Below are 24000 nucleotides of genomic sequence, written 5' to 3' on the forward strand. Positions count from 1 at the left end.
TGTAGGATGTTAGGAGAAGGAATGATATGGTGTGGGTTTTAGGAGAAGGAATACATTAAGTTTCCTGATTGAATTAATTGAATATGATCTAGGACAGTGTGCCTAGATTTCTAATTCCAGTTATTTCAATTTCATTATTTGGATTCTGGCTTCTTACTGTCAATTGGAGACTCTTGCATCTTGGAATCTTTGTTTCTGGGTTTCAGTGTAGATCAGGTCGAGTTCAGGTCTGTTGAGGATGGGCACTCAATGTCATCACCATACTTCCAGAATCAGGGAACTTGATTGCTAACACACAGAATTCTTAACAAGGTACATGTGTTGGCCAAGTTGTCACCTGGTAATTAGCAGTGGTACCTCTAGTTCCCGCAAATAATCTGTTCACCTGGGGACACACCATTCCCCTCTGAGAAACACTAAGATTTTTTGTGAGTTTGAAGCCATGAGTCTAGTAATTAATCTTTGCTGTGGGTGAGTAGCTGGGAAAAATGTCTTCCCTTTCTGAGTAGTTTCGGCTGTTCAGTGACTCCAGATGGCAGTGTTTTATTGCTCCAGTTTAACTGCTCATTACCTTATTTGTGTTCAGAGAGTGAATAAATGAACCTCCAATACAATTTATATATAGTTCTTATACTATTTTTTGGCCTAATCATAATAAGGCTTTTACTTGGTTATAGCCAGAGCAGTAGCATTATCTTTTGCTTCAGTCTTCTGATTCATTGCACATTAGTGAGGATGTGCTTTTATTGAATGACTCCCATTGTTTCCATGGCATCATACATTTAGTTTATTATATAGCCACCTGTAGCCCTCTTCTTTGCCCTGTTATCATCAGCAAGGTCAATTATGCTTTTTGTTTGTGTGCCTTTTAGTTTATTTTACCATATATTCTTACAGACTACTTGCAAAACAGTATATGAATTCCATTCCTTTGTTTTCCATTTCTTTTTTTCCCTGGCTTACTAGCCTAGTGATGTATGTAAATCGTGTTCCTCTTCCTTTCTTATGAGTAGTTTTTCAGCCTGGCGTTTTAATCACCTCTTCTGCTTCTAAGATCATGTTTCTTGTCACTTTTGTTAATTTACCCCACTCCCTTACCTATTCATCCCTTCACTGGCAGCCCCGCCTTTGATTCCTTTTAATTCTTTTCTGTTTAAAGTGAGATCATAACAGCTTCCAACACTGCAATTTGTTTATCTGTTCATTGAAGGGCTCTGTTGATATGAAGATAAATAAGATGTCTTCCTTAAGGATAGTACAGCCTTGTGGGGAGACTGATACATATATGCTATTTGTAACTTTATTATATAACTCATCACATTGTATCCTGTTTATATGTGTGTCTCCTCTACTAGATTGTGAGCATTCAGTGCTCAACAGATGTTCATTGAATGAATGAATGAATGAGTGATGTGTGTGTGTATAATGATAAGGGCTGTAAAAAGTGAACAGAATGCTATGGGAAACAGATAAAGTAGTAATTCTGTGAAGGGACAGTCTGGAAAAGATTTATAGGAGATGACAGAGTTTGGCCTTGAAGGGTATTACTGCCAGAGAAAACTTAGGAAAAGAAGATATGGAGATAATCAAGATTTCTAGATATTCACAGAATGCACTCTAGGTATGGCTATTTGACAGGAACAATTGGTATACAGTGAAAATAGCAAGGGGTAAGACTATAAATTAAGGTTGTGAAAGGTTCTGAGTTCTGTCATGCTAAGGAGTTTGGAACTTTATCCCATAGATGATAGTGAAGAGTTATAAAAGGAGAGTTGCTAGGTTTTGTGTTAGAAAGATAACTTTGGTTTCAGTAGGGAGAACAGATTAGGAGCAGAGTAATTTAGGAAGCTTTTTCCATAATTTAGGCTAAAGATGATGCTCTGAACAGAGGCAAGGAGAAGAGAGAGAGAGAAATTAGAGAAATACTAAAAAAAAAATTTTTCAACAGCTCTATGAAGGCATATTTTATATATCATAACAGAAACATCTTAAAGACAGTATTGGCTTGGTAACTCAGTAAATGATGGAGTGAGGGAGAGGCAGGAATGTCAAAGATGAGCTGGATGCCTGATAATCCCATTTGCTAAGAGAACAAGAAAAAGGAACAATTTTGAAGATAGATGATAATGAATTTGGTTCTGAACTTGATAAATTTGAAGTGCCAGTGGGACTTTGAAGTAGACTATCTAATAGACTGAAAACTTGGGTCCAGAGCTCGGATAAAGATCTAGAACAGAAATAGGATGACACTTAGGAAGTAGTTGAAACCATGAAAGTGTATGAGATTGCCTGGGAAGAAGGAGCTAGAAAAGAAGAGGTCTAGGAATGGAACCTTTGGAAGTGTTACCATTGATGAATTGGGCAAAAGTAGAGACCCCATCAATCAAGGAAAAAAGAAATTAACAGGTAAGGGAAATAGGGGAGATATGTTTTACTGATCCCAGGAGTAGTGCGAGTTTCAAGATGAAAGCTTGAAACCCCAAATGTTAATAGACTAGTGTTATACCTGACTGGAAAATTGTGTTACTAGAAAGATATATTTCCTAGATTTTCTGGACATATGTGTATATGTATATTTAATGTTTAAATTTAGTTCTGAGACTTTCATAAAAACCCGTAAATCAGGAAAAATAATTTTTTAGACTTTAGATTTTTGGTTTAGAAAGTAGACTTTTTAGTTGAAGGACTATATATAAAACAATGAATTTGAAAGATAAAGGCTAAATTTCATTAGTGGATTAAAAAAAATGTTTTCTGGTGACCAGAGATAACCCTCTCTGAAAGGAACTGTCATTGAGTTTTTGAAATTTTCTGTGTTCTCTCTCTCTTGTTTAAAATAATATATGATACATTTTTTCTATAGTATATTTGAAATAAATTTCAAATATATCTTTTTTAAATAACTTTTTTCTTCTAAGTATATGATTTAGAAGCTTGAAATGAATGATTTCATGGGATCCTCTTTTTCTGTGGAATTTTATCTTTTTTTTCCCAGAAATAAAGGGAAGTTTGTTGTAAGGCTTCAGAGAGCCCTCAAGGAATGCAAAGGGGGAAAATGAGGTACTGGTATAATGGGAACTGGAAAACAGACAAGAACAAGGCCATCTTTTTCCTTTTTGTGGAGGCCACATGGTCTCTCCATTTGTTTTCCTTTGATCTTTCTCTTGCTTTTTGTCATGATTTTTCAGCTTGGCTTCTCACAGTTCACTGATGTAGTTGCCTAACATTTCATTACAAAATTCTTAGATCTCTTCTTGCCAGGGACTGGTCAAGCCACCCGTGTATCAGTTCCTCATTCCTTATCCAGTCAGCTATAGCTGGGTAGAGGGGACGGGGTTGTGGATGGGGGGGAAGTGGTTGTTTTTTAGAAAGAGGACTTTGGGTGAGCAAGCACAGTGATTGAACATCTGTAGTACATTCATACACAATTTCACTTAACAAACCTTTTCAGGAACATTTTAAAGGTATAATTTGAGATCAGTTGTTTTGTGTTGAATAGGAAGGATTGCCATTTTTGACTTTTGAAAAATGTTGGGAGTCAAAGGAGGATATACATGATAAATATCGAGTTCAGGATAGTGGTTATTACCTCTGGGTGGAGGGGGATGGATATGAGTAGAGATAGACACACGGGGGACTTGAGTTAAATTGGTTATAGTTTATTTTTTAAACCGAGAGGTGAGTACGTGGGTGTGTATTATATTATTTCTTATACTTTTTGGTATACCTTAACTATTTATAGTAAATTAAAACGCAGTAAATAAGAAAGTCTGTTTTGTGGATGATTGATGATCATTTAAATTTAGACCTTGACAGATAATGTCTCAGAAAATAAAGTAGTCTGACAGGCTACTGAAAATTTGTTAACGCTTTCCTGAATGTCAAAATTGTTGACAGTGTGGCTGTTAGCTATTATGCCATGAAAAATACCAATTCATAAAATAACTTTAATTTTTTTTTTTATTTTTTTATAATTTTATTTATTTATTTTTCCCCCAAAGTCCCAGTAGATAGTTGTATGTCACAGCTGCACATCCTTCTAGTTGCTGTATGTGGGACACGGCCTCAGCATGGCCGGAGAAGTGGTGTGTCGGTGCACGCCCGGGATCTGAACCCGGGCCGCCGGTAGTGGAGCGCGCGCACTTAACGGCTAAGCCACTGGGCCGGCTCCTCTTTTCTTTCTGTGAAGACACTTTTTCATTGTACTTGCTCCTTAGTAATTCTTTTTTTTATTTTTATAAAAAGTGATATTTTATATATTTTATATATTTTTACATAAAGAACAGACCTACTTAAATACATTCTATTAATATTACTCACTTAGTGGGCATGGGATAACCAGGGGTTTTGAAAGGGGGGTTATTAAAAAATTGAGGTGCTCCGTGAGACTAAACATATTATAGAACTAAATATAATTATAAACCTAAGCTAGGATATAATTCTTTCATGTTATCTGAAAATACTTTTAATTGAAGTATAATCTACATTGAAGAAGTGTATAAGTGTACAGCTCGATGAAGTCTCATAAACTGGACACATTTATGAAATCAGCACCCAAATCAATAAACAATATTATCAGTACTTTAGAAGCCCTTCCTTGCTCCAATTCTAGTCACCCCCTCAAACTTTATGCAATAACTGTTCTCACTTCTAACACCGTAGATTACTTTTGCCTATTTGATACTTTATAAAAATGGAATTATACAACACATACACTTATTTCTGGCATTCTTCACCTAACATGTTTGTGACGTTCAATTATCTTGTTGCATGTAGTTGTAATTAGTTGATTCTCCTTGTTAAATGGTGAATATACTATAATTTATTTACAGGGTGAAATTCTACATAAATGTCACACTCCTAACGATTAGTCATTTGTATTTTGTATTTGAAGATGATGGACCATTAATAGGGTTTTCATTTTGAAGCAGATATAGATTCTTTTCTTTTTACTCATTTACACTCTCTCAGCCTTATTGGTGTTAGCCCCTAACCATAGAGATTCTGAATATGTTTGCAGTTTTTGGTAACCTAATCTATTTCTCCATCCCATTTGGAAAATTGCTGATTACTATATATTTGAGCATTTATTTTCGTTTTAAAATGAAGTCTTCCCAAAGAAAACTTTTGTCTAATCATTGACAGATTTAGTAATATAGAGTCACTTCTGTTTGTTTGGTTACCATTTTGACAGTTGGCTAGACCAAAACTATCTTTATGAGAAGGAGAGTAAAATGAGTTAATTTTTTGAACTGTGTTAGCAGCTCTGATTAAAGTTTTTATGGTTGGAAAAATTTTAAGCTATTGGCATATTTGTTGATTTTAGTTTTTCTACCATCTTTGTGTGACTGTTTTTAAAAATCTAGATTGGCTTTTCTTAGAACCATATTGTACAATCTATGAAAAATTTTAGAACATTTTTGAAGTTTTTTTCTAAGCAATTTATAAACCAGGATTATTTACTATAGGTGAAATTAACTCCCTTAAAAATTAATTATGCCTTTAGTTTTATGTATTTGGACTTAGTAGGTAGGCTTTTCCTTTTCTTAAATTTAAATTTGGGTCTTTAATATTCAATATACTGAATCGCCTTTGCGGATGACTAATTGAAGAAAATTATTTTATCAAATATAATAAAGGTTTAATGTATTTATCATGTAAAGAACTCATCAGGGCTGGCCTGGTGGCCGAGTGGTTAAAGTTCCGTGCGCTCTGCATCAGTGGCCCGGGTTCACGAGTTCGGATCTCGGGCATGGACCTACTTCACTCATCAGCCATGCTGTGAAGGCGTCCCACATACAAAATAGAGGAAGATTGACACAGATGTTAGTTCAGGGTGAATCGTCCTCACCAATAAAAAAAAAAAAAAAAGAACTCATCAAATTGGTAAGAAAAGCATTAAGATCCCGGTAGATAAGTGGGCAAAGGACAAGAAAATTCACAAATGAAAAGCTAAGGATCTATGGCAGAATTTTTAGTCCTGCTAGCAATCTACTAAATTCAAATGAAAGTAACCATTTTCTTCTAAATCAGCAAAAGTAAAAAGAATCGATAATACTCAGTATTAAAAGACATTAATAAAACTGCTAGGCTCATTTTATTGTAAGTTGGGAAACAGTTCATCATTGGATCTCAAGAGCAGCATGTTCTTCACATTCTTTAGTTCAGTTTTAACACACTTTGTAAATCCTAGATAAATAATCCAATGAGCAAAAATTCGTATACACAAAGATGTTTATTTCAGTGTTATTTGTAATAGAGAAAATGAGACATAATATTGTATTGGTAATCTATTGCTGTGTAACTCTACTTCCAGGATAGTTCACTCACATGGCTGTAGGTAGGAAGCCTCAGTTCTTTGCCACATGGGCCCCTTCGTAATGCTGCTTGACTGTCTTCATGACATGGCGGCTGGATCCTGGAGAGAGAGAGAGAGAACAAGCAGTGCCTTTTATGACCTAGTCTTCAAAGTCACACACTGTCACTTCCACCACATTTGATTTGTTAAAATCAAATCACTAAGTCCAGCCTACATTCAGTGGGGGAAAAGTTAAGCTCTCCTTCTCGAAGAAAGGAGTATCAAAGAGTTTGTGGATATGTTTTAAAACCACACAAATATCCAACTGTTAAGTAGGACGCAAAATTGAAATTACAGTGATTACAGTAAAAAAACGAAAGACTAGAAGGGACTATGCAAAACATAATGATTATGTTATGATTTTGAGAGTAGGGATGAGTTTTCCCCACCTGTATTTTCCAAATTTTCTGTGTTATGTGACTTTTATAACAATAATTCCTCTGTATTCATAGGAAAATATGATTTTATCATCAAGCTGTCTAGTCAGCATAAGCAGATCATGATCTTTCTCTTTGAGTCATGATATAATTTTTTTCCTTGCATTTTTTTATTGTGGTAAGATACACATAACATAAAATTGATCATCTTAACCATTTTTCGGTGTACCATCATCACCACCCATCTCCAGAACTATTTTCTTCTTGTAAAACGGAAACTCTATACCCATTAATAACTACCCATTTCTCCCTTCCCGCAGCCTCTGGCAACCACTGTTATACTTTCTGTCCCTATTATTTTGACTAATCTAGGTACTTCATGTAAGTGGAATCATATAGTATTTGTCTTTGTAACTGGCTTATTTAACTTACATAATGTCCTCAAGGTTCATCTGTTTACAGCATGTCCAAATTTCCCTCCTTTTTAAGGCTGAATAATAATCTGTTGTGCCAGCCCCGATGGTCTAGTGGTTAAGATTCAGTGCTCTCACTGCCGGGGTCTGGGTTCGTTTCCTGGTCAGGGAACTACACCACCCGTCCAATGGTTGTCATGCTGTGGCGGCTGTGTGTTGCTGTGATGCCAAAAGCTATGCCATGGGTATTTCAAATACCAGCAGGGTCATCCATGGTGGACTGGTTTCAGCAGAGCTTCCAGACTAAAAAAGACTAGGAAGGAGGACCTGGCCACCCACTTTCAAAAAAGTTGGCCATGAAAACCCTGTGAATAGCAGTGGAGCATTGTCTGATATAGGACCAGATGATGAGAGGATGGCGAAAAAAGACTGGGCAGGGTTCCACTCTGTTGTACGCAGGGTTGCTAGGAGTCAGAATCAACTCCACGGACTAATATTCCGTGGAGTTGTATGTATTCCGTTGTATGTATATACCACATTTTACTTATCTTTTCATCATGGACATTTGAGCTGCTTTCATCTTTTGGCTATTGTGAATAATGTTGCTATGAGTATGGGTGTACAAATATGTCTTCAAGACCCTGCTTTCAATTGTTTTGTGCTGGATCATGTGGTAAATTTTTTTTTAGTTTTTTGAGGGACTGCAGTACTGTTTTCCACCGTGGCTATACCATTTTACATTCCCGCAAACAGTGCACAAGAGTTCCAGTTCCTCCATATCTTCATCAACACTTCTTTTCTTTCTTTCTTTTTTTTTTTTTTGATAGTAGCTGCCCTTGTTGTGTGAGGTGGTCGTGATATAAATTTTAATGGTTTAATTTTCCAAGAAAAAATAAACTTATTTGGTTATCAGAAACTCTTAAGAGGGTATAAAGATAACTTTTAAAGATGATTAAATTCTTTTCTGACTTTCATGAAAGGCAAGATAAGTCAGGGCATTTTCTTTACTAATATTATAATATTGATGTTCAGTGAATGCTGATGATGTGATTGTAGGTAAATTGGCAGGATGAGGAGCAGCAAATCAAAAGAGGTGCCTTTACCAAATACAAGGAACTCTCAAAGCAAGGATACTGTTCAAGGTATGATTTGTTTTTTTTTTTAAACTGAACAACTCCCTTGTTTAGGTCATGTGTATAAAATTTTGGGCTAATCAATAAATATAAATTATATGTATGCTTTGATTTATAAAAAGTAAATAAATAATTTTAAAAATTTAATTTCGTTTTAAATATACAAGATACCTCGCCTTCAAAGACATCCTATGGTGAACTGTTTTGTAAAGGAAAAGAATCCTTTTTAAAAAAGAATCGGTATATGAAAAATTAGTTTTATACAGTTTCTTAGAGATTCTGACTTAATGTCAATAAATGGTATAATATGTTCTTAATATAGTTATAGAAGTATAGTGCACAGATAACAAGTAATAGTCACATTGAAGTCTTTTTTTTAATGATGCATTGGCAGTAACTTTAATTTAGGGCATGGTATTTTTTGAAGGACATTGACAAACTGAAAAACATCTGGAGGAAGATTAATGGGTTTGTAAGGAATCTGGAAATCATGTCACATGAGGAGCATTTGGAGGAAATGAAAATATTTATCCGAGAGAAGGATGGCTCAAGGGAAATACGTGGTCTTATACTATTTGAAGGGCTGTTATCTTAAAGACTGAATAGATTTTACCTTTGTTTCTACTGGTAGATCAAAGTCTGGAGTAGTTTTTAATCTTTTCACATCGTAATGTGAAATATAGTACATTACAAAATTTTGTATTTGTTCAGCTCATTGGGGTAAACTGAAGATACTGCTTAATGTTGGAGATGTCTGATGAGGGTGTAGATGTGGGTGTTAGTGCAGCTGTCCTAAGGACTAATGGAATCAGTGTCTAAATATAATACTAAACCATATATCAGGAAGCTCGGCTTTATAAGAATGGAGAAGAACCGTGTTTTGGCTCAATATAATAAAGTACTTGCTGAGGAATAGTTCTGCCTAATGAAATGGTTCTCAAACTTTTGAGTGTATTTGGAAACTTATTAAAATGCAGATTCTGAGGTCCACTTCAAAGGTTTTGATTCAGTAAATATCAATGTTCCCCAGCAGATATAACCACATCGTGGGATGCACTTTCTCAGACCAAGGCTGCTGTAAGTAGTTATAGTTTCCATTTATTTCTTTCTGGTTTAAAATTGATTTCCTATTATGGTTGAATAGACTAAAATTTTTTCTATATTGCCTTTTTGATAGGAAAATAAAGTTAAACATTTTGGTAAGAAGTTATATACCATATATTACAAAATGAACAATAATGACAATTATTAAATAGTAAAGGAGGGCCGGCCCTGTGGCTTGGTGGTTAAGTGCGCGCGCTGCAATTCTCGTGGCCCGGGTTCGGATCCCGGGTGCGCATCGAGGCACCACTTCTCCGTCCATCCTGAGGCTGAGTCCCACATACAGCAACTAGAAGGATGTGCAGCTATGACATACAACTATCTACTGGGGCTTTGGGGGGAAAAAATAAAATAAATAAAATCTTTAAATAGTAAAGGAATAATCAAGATGCTACTTTAGGTATCAGGAATATTAACAATATGGCATATAAAATATTAAAATAATTTGTGCTATTTATTCTCCTTTAATAAATTTGCTCATTTGGTATGTTGAAATGAAAATTTAAAACATAGAATGAATTTGTGAAGGTGGGGCTATGTGGAAGGCTTAGAGCAGAGAGGAAATGAAAGGAACAGCTTCTCCTTAAATGTCCTGTGAGTTACCTCTTCTTTGTGTGGCAATAGTAGACTGTTTTCTCTCAGCATTACTGAAGAAGAATGACTGTGGGCAACCTGTTCTCATTAGTGTTCTGTCCACTCTTGTCTGGAGTTTAGGAATATAAACTTGGCAAGTAGTGCATAGTCCCTTCAAAGGGAGACTTTTTCCTTTTTCTTTTCTTTTGCTCTCTGGGCAAATTACTCTTCTAATATGTCCTCTTTTGTTTTCTTTTGTATTCTACCTGAATTTGAATCACTTATTTCTTTTGCTGAGTATGGTATTTTCTGTCCCCTAATCTTTAGAACTGGTTTGAAAATCAATCTGGAAAAGGTACTATAGCCTAAGTTTGGTCATAATGCAGGGTCAAATTTTGGCCCCATGAATACAGCAAAATATATTCTCTCTCTTCTGTGTGAGCATTATAGATAATGTAGGAATAGTTTTTATCCCCCAGTTTAATTTAGAACTAAACTAATTTAGAGCTGAATTGTTAATGGTTGCTTTTCAAAATTACTGGGTTTTTAAAAATAATTTTTCAAGATGATAAGGGGCTCATAATATAAATGGGGGGGAAGCCTGCTACAGAACTATTAATATATAAAGGCTTATTCCAATTTTGTGGGTACGTTGCACTGCAAAAATCTGAAAGAAGAGAAATCAAAATTTTACACGAAGTTTTTATCTCTCTATAGTGGGATTTTGATGACTTTAATTTTATTTTTTTATATCTTTTCTATTTTCTCCTATAAGCTTGTAATAAAACTCTACTATTTAGGGGAAAATGCTTTTAAAATCATTGAGAACATGGGTGGTTTTACCAAAAGTTGAGTTACATTGTAAAGTGCATGGAAACCTGATTTCTATCTTGTTAATTTTGTCCTTATTGTGAAACTTATTTTATAGACATAAAACTATAAAAAGTTGTGGCTGTTTGAATAGTCCTAAATTTTGGTCCAGCTGAATCATTCTTTCCTCATTTTTGCATGTAAAATGCACAAGCTATATAGCACAATGATATGCAGCATATAATGTCAGAAAATTTACTGCTTAAAAAAAACTCAACAATTAAAAAAAATAGGTCAACAAGACAAATGGGAACGCTGATATTCTTCAGAATCTTTTTGATTTCCTTGTCCAAATTTGGGCAGCATTGTGCCAGTTGTTAATGTAGCTGAAGTAGTAAATAATGAAAAAACTATTTTTTTCCATTAAAATAAAGCATTCCTGAGTTTTTTCTACTTTGGAGAAAGGTATTGGTGGACAATATAGTTTTAAATAACTATGTAAATCAGTGGTAGCTGTTTTATTTACAGAATTAACCTGTTTGTTGTAATGGTGTTTAAACTTTAGCTGAGACACATTGAAAACAAATTAGAAGTAGCCCCTACAAGTACAGCTGTGTTTGATTCTGTCATGGATACCAAGAAATCTTCTGCAAGTGCTACCCGAAAAATAAGTAGAAAAGGTATGTATGAAGTTATTTCCAAAGATGTAAATATATTAAATATAAATATTTTGTTAGTTTTGTTTCAATTTAATTTCTTCTTTTAGTCCCATATGTTTGCTTACTCTTTTGTCAGAGACTATACTTCATTAGGATTTAGGTTTTTTTCTTTGGTATTGAGCAGAGCAGTCTCATATTCAGTAACTGTAGATGGTGTTTTCACCATCCTTTGATCAGGGACTTAGCACTACTGCATTACCTTTGACAGTGAGTTTTCATTTGTTTTAGTGATGAAAATTTGATTTTGAGCCTTTGGGGTTATATATGTCTTTTTTTTTTAATTCACACATATATCACTTTGAAATTTAGTTGACTTAATAAGATTTATATTTTTTTATTGGAGTTTAAAATCATAAATGGAATATCTGTCTTACAGATACTATCATAAATTGGCACAATGCAAAATATATTCTTTTGTATATTTAATTCTGTGGTATCTTAATTAGTGGGCTAAAACCTGCGGATTAGTACTTTCTACCAAAACTGTGATTTTTTTTTTTAACCTGTAAGTCTGTTGGATTTTATCTGATACTTTTTTTTTAAGTGAGTGAGAGCCTTTGATAAAAAGGAATTTTATGTGTAGAATTTTATTTTTCATTGTTTACTCAGACTACAGTCTCTTTCTATACATTGAGTTACTGTAATAATTTAACCTGAATGTTTTCCATCTGCTTATATATACCCAACTAAAGATGCAAGAAATAATAGATACTTAAGTTATTGTCTTAGAGACTAGCCAAATTCAGAGACAGTTGCATTTTATATCACATGTTCTTGCAAATTTCTTTTTCCTTCAGATGGTAGATACCTGGATGATTCTTGGGTTAATGCCCCAACCTCCAAATCTTCTAAATCACGAAAAGAGAAATCTCGTAGTCCTCTCAGAGCTACCACCCTGGAGAGTAATGTAAAGAGAAATAATCGTGTAGAATTTCGTGAACCTTTGGTTTCTTACAGGTTAGTGTTTACAAAAAAAAAAGTTGTCAAGTAGAGTTAGCCTGTAGTATTTACAGTAAGATTATAGTTTGTTTTCTGAGTTTTTTTCATAGTACTCTGACTTTATTATTATTACCTTTTTCACTTTCCAAAAAGATAAAGCAAAAATCTTTTATATTATGAGATACTGACTTTCTACCCTTTTACAGCTTAAATATTTAGGGGGAAGAAGTAGTAATACTTGCCCCAGGCCACCACCATTGTAATAAATATGTTTCCTACAGACAAATTATTCGGTCTCTGGAAATGTGGCTTTTTTTCCCTTCATATCTCAGATTGGGTGTTCTACATAATGAACTTCATATAGCTTAGTTTTATTCTCATTATTTTTTTGGTAGCATTTATCAGTTACCTAAAATTTCTTTGTTCTTGAGAATGTGAGTTGGTTTATTGTTTTACTTTGTTGCTGTTGGCTCCTTTCAGCATCCTACTCAGTCAGATGTTCAAGATTGATATATGAATTTTGATAGTATGGGTAATATAAAATGCTTTGCATTTTTGTCAGCTGATAATTTAGGATATTCAACATATAAAATTATAGAATTTTGTATTTGTGGGACATTTTACTAATGATATAAATGTGTTAATGCTCTTAGTATAGTAAATAGTAATAAGTAATAAACACTGGACCTCATATTTCTGGGTTTCATTTATAAGCATTTTTAGTATTTTTAAGTGTCGATCAGTAAATCAAGAAGTTTCATGATGGTGCTTGATAGTACTGGGTATATGTTTGTACTCTTAAATTTGAGATAAGAATTTGAGAGATGGAGGTTGATTATGAGTTCAATTTTCAGTATGTTCAATGTGATGCAATTTTGAAATATGTAAGTGAAAATATTCAGTAGGCATTTGAAAATTTGGGTAGGAATGTGTGTGGAAAGGTCAGGACTGGGAATATAAATTTGAGAGTTGTCACTAGTGTTGAAGTGATAAAAATGATGTAAAAATGAGCCAGCCCCAGTGGCCTAGTGGTTAAGTTTGGCACACTCCGCTTCGGCGGCCTGGGTTCAATTCCCAGGTGCAGACCTATACCACTCGTCTGTCAGTGGCTATGCTGTGGTGGCGGCTCGCATACCAAACAAAAAAAAAGGAAGAGAGGCAGTGGATGTGAGCTCATGGTGAGTCTTCCTCAGCAAAAAAAAAAAATGATGAAAAAATACAGAGAGATGGCCAGGGACTTAATCTGTGTAAAAATCCATAGTTTAGAAGAAGGAGAAAGGAAAAATTTGAAAAATAATCGATTAGAGTTCAGAATGTTTAACCACACAAATATTAAACAACTTGCCTTTTAACCTAATCATTTATCAGAATTGAAACTAGATTACTGACTCTTTATTTATATTCTAATGTTCTTCTGGCAAAGAATAATACTTGATATTTAAAATTGTGTAAATTATATATCTTTTGAGAAGAGAAAAAACACCCATAGGATAGCTGTGAATAGAATGCCCTTCACCTGGCCAACTCCGTTCATCGCTTAAAACTCATCTTTTATCACCTTCTGTACAAAACATTGCCAGATCTGTTCTACCCCACTCCATTTCCCCATCCTCCATCTTCCTCTGTGCTCCCATAATACTATATAACTTCCTCTGTTAGAGCATTTTCATGTTACATTATATTTTGTTTCCATATCTACCCATTACATTAGTTTATGTAAGGCTATAAATCTGTCTTATTCTCATAGTATTATTTTAATGCCTGTCATTTACTAAATATTCCATAAGTATTTTTCCCAATATTTTATTATGAAAATTTTCGTATTTACAGAAAATTTGAAAGAATTGTATAGTGAACACCCTTACACGTATTCAGTAAATCTTTAATGAGTGAGTAAACGAAAGAAAGACGGTGAAATTACTTTACCCTTTTTTTGGTCAGTTGTCCTTCTCTTTTTAAGATTGAGACATGATATGTAACCTACCATTTTATGCTTTATTTTATTCTCTATATGTGCTAATTTTAGACCTAAATCATTTTAACTGTGAGTTCTTACAGTCTGGTCAAGACAGTGAAAATAATGACATCTAGTCTTGATCTGTAGTGGAAGCTACAGATTCAGTTCTCATTCCCCATCTTGTTCAATAATCAACCACTCAGCACAGGGTCTAATGTTTTTTGGGTCGTGGACCTCAATGAGTATCTGATGAAAGCTGTAGTCTTTCTTCTTAGGAAATTGCACACACTCATGTATTCACAATAGGTATGATTACCATATTATGCTGTGTAGAGTCGTGGCTTTAAGAATTCTGTGGTATTTAGAGTTTTATGTCTTTATATGAAACACCTAAATCAGTGCTATACAATAGAACCATTAACACGAGCCACATGTGTAATTTATTTTAGTAGTCACACACACACACACACACACACACACAGATGTTTTACATTCTTTTTTGTTGTTCTAAATCTTTAGAATCCAGTATGTAATTTGCATTATAGCACATCTCAGTTTGGACTAGCCACATTTCAAGTGCTCAATAGCCACATGTGGCTAGTGTCTATTCTTTCAGACATTGCAGATCCAGATTGTTCTTATGTCTGCTTTTATAATTTTGTTGGGTATTTTTTCTTGATTCGTGTGCTCTTCTCACTGCTGAGGTGTATTTATTTCCATTAACCTCCTTTTTAATAAACTGCCCCTTTTCCTAAAATATAACTTATTAGAATGATTTGTAAAATAAAAAATAGTCTCTGAAGGAAGACTTTTGCTTGTGTTTTTATGAATAGAGAATATGAACCTTGTGATATGTACTTTGGCTATGCCCAGTCTTCTTTGCTTACTCCAGAGTTTCTAGACATGCTTTACATATTTTGAAGCTGCCAAAAAAGTGGTCTTGGTTCAGAGAGGTTTACTTTACTAATAAGCACATTTATTTGGAGGAAAATATTTATTGTACTCCACTTTATTTCTACTCCCAATCTATTTGTTAATTTGGTACGTCATTTAGAAGCTATACATTGAAATGCTGCCAGTATTTGAAGACTTTTTTTCCTAGTACTTAAGATTTCATAAAGGAGTAAAATATACATTTTGGAAATAGGTGTCAAATGAATATCCAAAAGTCAGATTGTAATCCTATTTTCTGAGGTTCTTAAGGAAATCTCTCTGCACATCTTTTGCATATTTCTTATTTTATAATATGCAGATTATAATTTAGATTATTTGCCATCTAACTTGATACAGGGGCCATTGAGCCTTAATATTAATAATGGTTATTTTTAATCTACTGGAATTTCTAGGTTTTTTGGGTCTCTAATGTTAGCTTTGAGTTCTCCGTTCAGTTTGTATGACTGATTTCAGTTTGACTGGTTTTTGTACTCTTTATTCAAAGCTTATTATTTTTCAATAATAGGGAAATCCATGGCGCACCTTCTAATATAAGTCCCAGCCATGTAGAGTCAAAGCATGCGTATTGTGTGGATGTTAATGAAGAAAAGCCTGAGAGTGGGAACCAGATGATATGCAATCGAGAAGAACAGAATATACGTTGCTGTGATTTTGAGAGCTCCCAATCACCTATCATCAGTGATACAGTTGTTAGATTTTTAAATGATCGACCAATAATTGATGCATTGCAAAATTCTGAATGTTTGATTAAAATGGCAGCTCCTATGAGAACTGAGGAAGAAAAGCCCAATAGAGCAAAAGGAAATGAGAACAATTTGAAGGCTTCTGTGAGTAACATGGGCCGTGATGTTGATCCAAAAGTGTTACGGCTAACTGACTCTTCTCCATCTTCTGCTAGTACTTCTAATTCCCAAAGATTAGATATCTTAAAGCGACGACAACATGATGTCAAACTGGAAAAACTCAAGGAGCGGATTAGGAAACAGTGGGAACACTCAGAAGAAACAAATGGCCGGGTCCAGAATCTGGGTCATATTGACCATCCAGTAATGGTTGTTAATGTTGATAGCTCAGTGACAGCAAAAGTCAGAAAAGTGGCAACAGCACCACCTGCTCCAACATATAAAGGTTTGTAATCAATCTTTGTATCTCTCTCTCTTCCTGCCTCCTTGTGCCCCTTTCTCCCTAGGGTGTGTTCAAATAGAGAGGATCATCTTTAGAACACAGTGTGATTCCCAAATCAAATGCATAAGGAATTAATTCAAGGTGCAGGTTAAAAATGCAGGTTCCTGGATCCTACACTGGACCTAAATTAGAATTTCTGAGGATAGAGTCCAGAATTAGAATTTTTAACAAGTCCCTCAGGAGATTCTTATAGTTTGAGAACCACTATATGAGCATTTAATAAGTTGAACAAAAGAGAAAATAAGAATTAGTACCATTATCAGAGAACTGAAAGAATATTTCTCTTATTCTATTATATTTGGATTATTATTAGGAATTCTTTCAAAATTAATATTTAACAGATAATTCAGTCAGTTCCAGTTAATATTTGCTTACAGACTGTTTTGACACTGACATTTTGATCCTGTTATTTTATTTTATTTTTTTATTTTTATTTTTTTTAAAGATTTTATTTATTTATTTATTTTTCCCCCCAAAGCCCCAGTAGATAGTTGTATGTCATAGCTGCACATCCTTCTAGTTGCTGTATGTGGGACGCGGCCTCAGCATGGCCGGAGAAGTGGTGCGTCGGTGCGCGCCAGGGATCTGAACCTGTGCCGCCAGCAGCGGAGCACGCGCACTTAACCACTAAGCCACGGGGCCGGCCCAATCCTGTTATTTTAACCTTCGAGTTTTGACACGAAGGGTTCTTTTCCCCTTGTTTAAGAAAGTAAATATTTAAATCAGATTTTTACCAACATTGATAGATTTCCATTGAGAAAATGCTTTTCAGAAAGAATTTTTGTTTTTAGCCAACTCAAGCTTTTATATATGGTGGTTTCAAGGAGTTTATATTGTTATGTTCCTGAAATTATTTTCATGGGGTCATCCATGTAAAGTTTTTAACAAAGAGTTGATTCAGTGACAGGTTAGTCTGTGTTAGACTTTTGTCATTAAAACTTCTGCCATCGTAATTGTAGCCTTTTTTGTGGATAGTTTTCCAAGTTCAGTCTTTCTAGATAAATGTATGAAGATCAAAATGTTGTCAAGATTTGTTTATTCTGTTAAGTTATTACAAACTAGGACAGGTTTGCTGTAGTCAATTTTGTTTAGTATTTTTCTACCTAATTTTTCTCTGACCAGTTTCATAGTTTTTTATAGTTCTAAGGTGTTTTTAGTCATTTTTTTCTCCAGAACAAATTTTCCTTTTTACAGTTTGAGCAATTATCACTTTTATTTTGTGTTGCTTATTGTGTTTTGCTACTGGTATTGCAAATTACATGAAAGATGGAAAATTCACATTCTAGCTAATTTATGATAAAATTGTGAACAGTTCCCTTTAGAATACTGAAAAATTGCTCTGTTTTCCAGGATTGATCTAATGTATTATCAATAAAATTCTTTCATATCCCCTAGTCATATGTGTACCATGTAGTAATTATTCATGTTGTTGGCAGAGCAAATGGCAAATGGTGGGGTCAAAATGTTATTGTTGGTTCTGAGATAGTGACTGTCGAAAACTTTTGCTGTACTTCTGTTAGACCTGTTAAATGCAAATTGTACATTTAAAGTTTGTTCATTCTAGAAGTCAAAGTTCTGAAATTCCAAAAGGTATTCCACTAAGGCAAAGTGAAGATGATCAGTTTGAATCCATATTTTATTTAATAATACAAAAACCAAAAAATTAAAAAAAACCAAAACCCTAAAGAACCAGAGTGAAAATCTTAAATATAACTTTCTTTGAGTTGGTTACTGGATTTTGCATATTCCTTTCACTTACTAATTTTTTAATGTGCTATCTTTCATATTAAAATAATTTATAAATACAACTTTTGGGGGCTTAGTTTATGAAATGTAGCATACATCTGAGAAATCATAACAGAATCTGATTTCCAGTGTCCTGAGCAATGAATTTATTTCTCCCAACAGTGAAAAACTATTTTTCTGCCAACTTTTTGGCAGTGTAAATTGAAAGCATCTTTAATATACTGTATTCTAAAGTGACATTTTAATTTCATTTGTTTGAATATGTAATACAGTCACTTGGTTCATAATTCAAAAGATGAAAAGGGCGTACCTTGAAAACCTCTATCACTCTTGTGCTCCAAACACCTGGTCCCCTTTCTGTAGGTTATTTGTGTTAACAATTTGTATATCCTTCCAGAGATAATTTTTGCATACACAAACAAATAAGAGAGAGAGAGAGTGTGTGTGTGTGTGTGTGTTTTCTTTCTTTTTTTATACAGTTGTTAGCATACTAAACCCATTCTAAACCTTGGTTTTTCATTTATATTTTTTTGTGTTTTTTTTTTTAAAGGAGACATAGGAAGTGTTCTGTGATTCTGCTTTAAGATTTGAAGTAGTGAACACAAACGGTGTTTATGTGATTCTTCCTTGTCTTATACTTAGTTGTTTGCGTATCTTTTTCTTCCTGGTATAAATGCCCATGAAGGTTAGGAGCCTTTATTGGTCATCGTTATTTTATTTCAGAGCCTAGTACAGTGTCTTGGACATAAGTAAGTGCACAGTAAATTTTTTATTCTCTTCAGTAAATGCAATTGGTAAGAAAAAAATGTGGACAAAGAATGGAAATAAAGACTAGGGGACAGAAAGAGAAACTGATGTAGATATTGAAAGCTTCTTAAAGTTAACTTACAAGTAAAGATGCAAATATAAAGAGAGGCTCCTATATGTTTCCTAAAGAGGAGAGGAGAAAAAGTGATAAGGTTGAATGTAGAGAGATGGAATGGGGGTGATAGTGAAGAGAAAAGTTGAGAGAGAGAGAGATTTGCATGGAATTGCCACACTTTCTTATTACAAACTACAGTTTGCAGTAGACTGAGCACTGTTTGTAAATTTTTTCCTTATATAGGTATAGGCATAATTTTGTGCCCCTTGCCACAAATGTCAGGTGAAATTAAGCTTATGCTTTTGTGCCTGAGAGCTGAATAGATATTTTCTATTAGGCATGTAATTAATTTACCAGTACATTTTATCTAACACTTCTAAGGTGCTTTTAACAATTTTTGACTCCAGCCTATTCTTTACATTGATTTTAATTTTACAAATACTTATTGGCTGCCAATTATTTGATAAATTGAGCCTATCTGAAAATATAAATCTTTATACTACCCGGATTATCATACAAATTCATTATTTTATTATTTTGCAAAATAACATTTCAAGTTCAGTGTATTTCTTAAAGTGTAGTGATAAGTTTGAAGTAGGAAATTAGAATGATAATTCCTAAGAAATAGCACATGTGTAATGTTTGTTGAGAAATTGAACAAGTATGTTTTAAAGACCTATTTTCCACATTTTGGGTGCATTTTGCCTCTGTAGACAGTAGCTTGTCCATTTGTTCAGTCATTGGCAAAATCAGACAGATGATAGCAAATAGTGCCTGTCTTCAAAGAAAAGAAGAATGAGTAGTATTGTCTCTCTCTTAGTCTTGAGAAGGATAGTTTGTATCTCTGAAATCCATAATTTGTGATTGACATTCTTTTATCATTTAATTTAGTGCTTCTTCATTTCTAGGGTTTTTGAACAAATATGTATTGCTTTATCTCACTTAAGCTTACATTTTCCAAATAGTATTTGTCCACACATTATGTGGTAGCTAATTATGCATTCGTCTTTTAAAAGCTTATAAAGCTGCTCAATGTCATTAGTTATTAAGGAAACAGATATCAAAGCCACAATGAGATATCATTTCACACCTACTAGGGTGGCTATAATAAAAAAGACAGACAATAACAAGTGTTGGTGAGAATGTGGAGGAATTGAAACCTTTATACATTGCTGGTGAGAATATAAAATGGTACAGCTGCTTTAGAAAACAGTTTGGCAGTTACTCAAAAAGTTAAACATAGTTACCATATGACCCAGCAATTCCACTCCTTTTATAATACCCAAGGGAATTGAAAACATATGTCCACACAAAAACTTGTACAGGAATGTTCATAGCAGCATTATTAATAATAGCCAAAAAGTAGAAACACCCACATGTCCATCAGCTGATGAATGGGTAAACAAATGTTGATATATCCATACAATGGAATGTCATTTGACAATAAAAAGTAATAAAGCTTTGATACATGTTATTTAGTGGATGAACTTTGAGAACATTATGCTAAGTGAAAGCAGCCGGTCACAAAAGGCCACATATTGTGTGATTCTATTTATATGAATAAATTAAATGACCAGAATAGGCAAATCCATAAGGATAGAAAGTAGATTAGTAGTTGCCAGGGAATAGAGAGGGTGGTGTGGGGAGTGACTTCTAATGGGTACAGCGTTTCTTTTCAGGGTGATGAAGTGCTCTGGAATTAGATAGTGATGATAGTTGCAAAGCTTTGTGAATATACTAAAAACCACTGAGTTGTGCACTTTAAAAGAGTGAATTTTATAGTATGTTAATGATATCTTACTTAAGAAAGAGTAAAACAAAACTTATAAAACAACTTTGATAAGAATGTTCTGTATTGTTGGTATGTGTTAGGCTTCAGTCCTTCCGAGACCAAGATTCGAACACCCGATGGGAAAGTATGGCAGGAGGCTGAGTTTCAAAACATGAGTAGAGAACTGTATCGAGACTTAGCACTTCACTTTGCAGGTGAGAGTAGAGCTTTCTTAGATTTTGAATGTTTTATCATACATGCTATCTAATTTATAATATTTAAACATAAGATTGTCACCAAACTAAAGATAGTTCCCTTTTCTAACTGCATGGTATACTAAAGTAGTGGTGGTTTCAGTCATAAGGCTCTCTTAGCTTCTAGGCTCTGCTCCAGGGTTAAAATTAACATACATGGCTGATGAGACAGAAACTAGGCTATTTTTAAATTGAGAGACTTTGAGTCAGAACTGTCTGATTTGAAGGAAACATAGCAGAATCTACTTAAAGTTTACTTCTGCTGGAACTCTGAAATTTTTGAAATGGTCAGTAATTTGGCAGGTAGCAGGTAAGAAAATACTAACATGAGGGCAAAATGCAGAAAGAAAAAGGAACATTATAGAAAGGGAATAATGTTAGAGAATTGGAAATAGGAGGAACTTATGGAAGATTAGAAGAGGGAAATAAGAAGGTCATACTCAGAATGTTACTACTTGTTGAACACCTAGTATGATTTTGGGCAGGATGCAGGGTACTTAGTCTTTTGTATTTTTTACAATTGAGGAAATGAAAGCTCAAAGAGTAATTTTCCCAAGGTTCCATAGAGTAGTTAAGAATTGAAGCCAAGATTCAAAACCACCTCTGTCTGACTCTAAAGCCGAGATTTTTTTAATAAGCTCCCACAGAGAGTCTGCTAATGAATTTTGTGGCATTAAATGTCCAGTTCAGTTTTCCTGCTATTATTATTGGAACGCTATATTCAGAAATTTTTTCCTTATGTGGAGAGGAAGTATAGTGCGATAGTTTACAGCAAAGATTATGGAATCAGCTTACAAGGGTTCAAATTCTGGCTCTGCCACTTATTAGCCGTGTATACTGCCTGTGTTAACCTCTCTTCCTTGGTTTTCTCATCTGTAAAATAGGGATAATAACAGTATACCTCATAGAGCAGTATCATTAAACACTAGTAGAATGACGTATGTAAAAGAACTCTTAAAGAGGTCTACCTGTTATACTCTGCCTTCTCTCTTGTGGTGGATGAACTCTGTGCTCAGAGGTAAGACCAACCCATCTACTTGTGTTTTAGATTCCACTTGGTCTTGTGTATTTAAGGACGTTTCTTCAGCCCTCTTTTTCTTTCTTTTGCGTCATCAAGTTTTCCTTCTCTGCGAAGTCATGCCCATGAACATACGGTTTGATAACATGCTGTTATCTCAGCCATCATAAAAGAACCCCTCTTTTGGCCCTACTCTCTTCAACTTCTGCCCTGTTTCTTTCCTTCTATTTATAGCAAAACTTCAAAAAGTTGCGTTTTACTCATTGTCTCCAGTTTTTCTCCTCCCTTTTACTATTGAATTGTTTCTATTAGATTTTTGCCCCTACCTCTCTGTGGACTGCTGTTATCAAGATCATCAAAGACTTCCACATTGCTAAATCCAATGTTTAATTCTCATTTGTCATCTTACTTGATCTCTCAGCAACATTGGACATGACTGATCACTTATTCCTTGAAACTCCTCACTTGACATCTAGGATCCCATAAGTTTTTGGTTTTCCTCCTAAGTCTGTCTCCTCTTTTTAAGTTGTTTTTTTCCTGATTGACTCCCTCATGCCTCGGTCTCAGTGCTTGGATCCAGCTTGCTTTCTCTCTTTTCTTTTCCTCTCTCTCTCTTTTTCTTCTTCCTTTTTTTTTTTTCTTTTTATTTATCTACATACAAACTAGGCAGGCTCATCTAGTCTCAGGGCTTTAAATATTCTCTGTTGCTGGTGATTCCCAAATTTATGTCTCTGGCCCAGACTTCTCTGAGCTCAGACTCTTATATCTAGCTGCTAACTCCACAGCTCCCCTTGGATATATAATAAGTTTCTCAAGCTTAATATATCCAAAATGGAGTGAGCCAACTAACTAAATGGGGTCATGACACACCCCTTACACTTACTCCATCTCAGTTAATTCTGTCCTTCTGATTGTTCAGGCCCCAAATCTTGAGTCATCCCTGACCCTCCCCCCATTTCTCTCATACCTTATATCTAATAGTGTCTCAAATATATCTAAAATATTGACCCCTTCCCCGCTTCTGTCACTATCATCTAGGTCCAAGCCACCCAGAGTCTCTTGTCTGTATTACTGCAGTAGCCTTCTAACTGGTCTCCCTGCTTCTGCCCTTCTTCTAATGAGTCTGTTTTTATCACAGCTGCTAAAGTAAGCTTGTTAAAATTTAATTTAGATCATATCACTCCGTTGCTCAAAATCTTCCAAAAACTTCTCATCTCCTTCTTTAGTAAAACCTGAAGTTCTTCTGGCCGTCAATTATGTCTCTGACCATAGTTCTTACTACTCCTCTCTTTGTTCACTTACTGTGGCCTCCTTGCTCTTAGACAGTAGATATGCTCCTGCCTTAGGGCCTTTCACTTATACTTACTTTGACTTTGCCCAGAATGCAGAGCTCTATATGTACTTTAAATTACATTTATTCAGATCTGTAATTGAGGTTAATTTTCTTTCTTTCTTTTTTTTTTTTTTGAGGAAGAGCGCGCTCAGCTAACATCTGCCAATCCTCCTCTTTTTGCTGAGGAAGACTGGCCCTGGGCTAACATCCATGCCTATCTTCCTCCACTTTATATGGGACGCCGCCACAGCGTGGCTTGACAAGCGGTGCGTCGGTACACGCCCGGGATCAAAACTGGCGAACCCTGGGCCGCTGCAGTGGAGCGCACGCACTTAACTGCTTGCGCCCGCGGGCCATCCCCTAATTTTCAAATTTATCTATATAGTCAGTATATTCCCTAGATTGAAATTTTTAAAATTACTGAATAGTAATTTATATGTGACATGCCTTGACATATTTCACTCACATAACCATAAAAAAGCCCAATTTAGGAATAT

The 24000-nt window shown here is 34.7% G+C and overlaps 1 protein-coding gene across 5 annotated transcripts in view; it reads left to right on the plus strand.

The window, feature by feature from the left end:
- Window positions 1–24000, plus strand: part of CEP350 (centrosomal protein 350) — a 161656-nt gene that overhangs the window by 13240 nt on the left and 124416 nt on the right. For 2 of the 5 annotated variants that reach the window (XM_087438615.1, XM_087438599.1), the window contains exons 2-7: window positions 8205–8290; window positions 9312–9358; window positions 11331–11445; window positions 12282–12441; window positions 15840–16462; window positions 21000–21113. In XM_087438615.1, the coding sequence (XP_087294741.1) occupies window positions 8218–8290; window positions 9312–9358; window positions 11331–11445; window positions 12282–12441; window positions 15840–16462; window positions 21000–21113 (1132 nt within the window). In that variant the 5' untranslated portion in view covers window positions 8205–8217. The remainder of the gene's footprint in view (window positions 1–8204; window positions 8291–9311; window positions 9359–11330; window positions 11446–12281; window positions 12442–15839; window positions 16463–20999; window positions 21114–24000) is intronic. The other 3 variants (XM_014783379.2, XM_087438610.1, XM_087438607.1) reach the window with 3 other exon arrangements.

The sequence above is a fragment of the Ceratotherium simum genome, chromosome 2, assembly GCF_057802395.1.
Source record: "Ceratotherium simum simum isolate JZ-2026a chromosome 2, ASM5780239v1, whole genome shotgun sequence".
Taxonomy (NCBI): domain Eukaryota; kingdom Metazoa; phylum Chordata; class Mammalia; order Perissodactyla; family Rhinocerotidae; genus Ceratotherium; species Ceratotherium simum.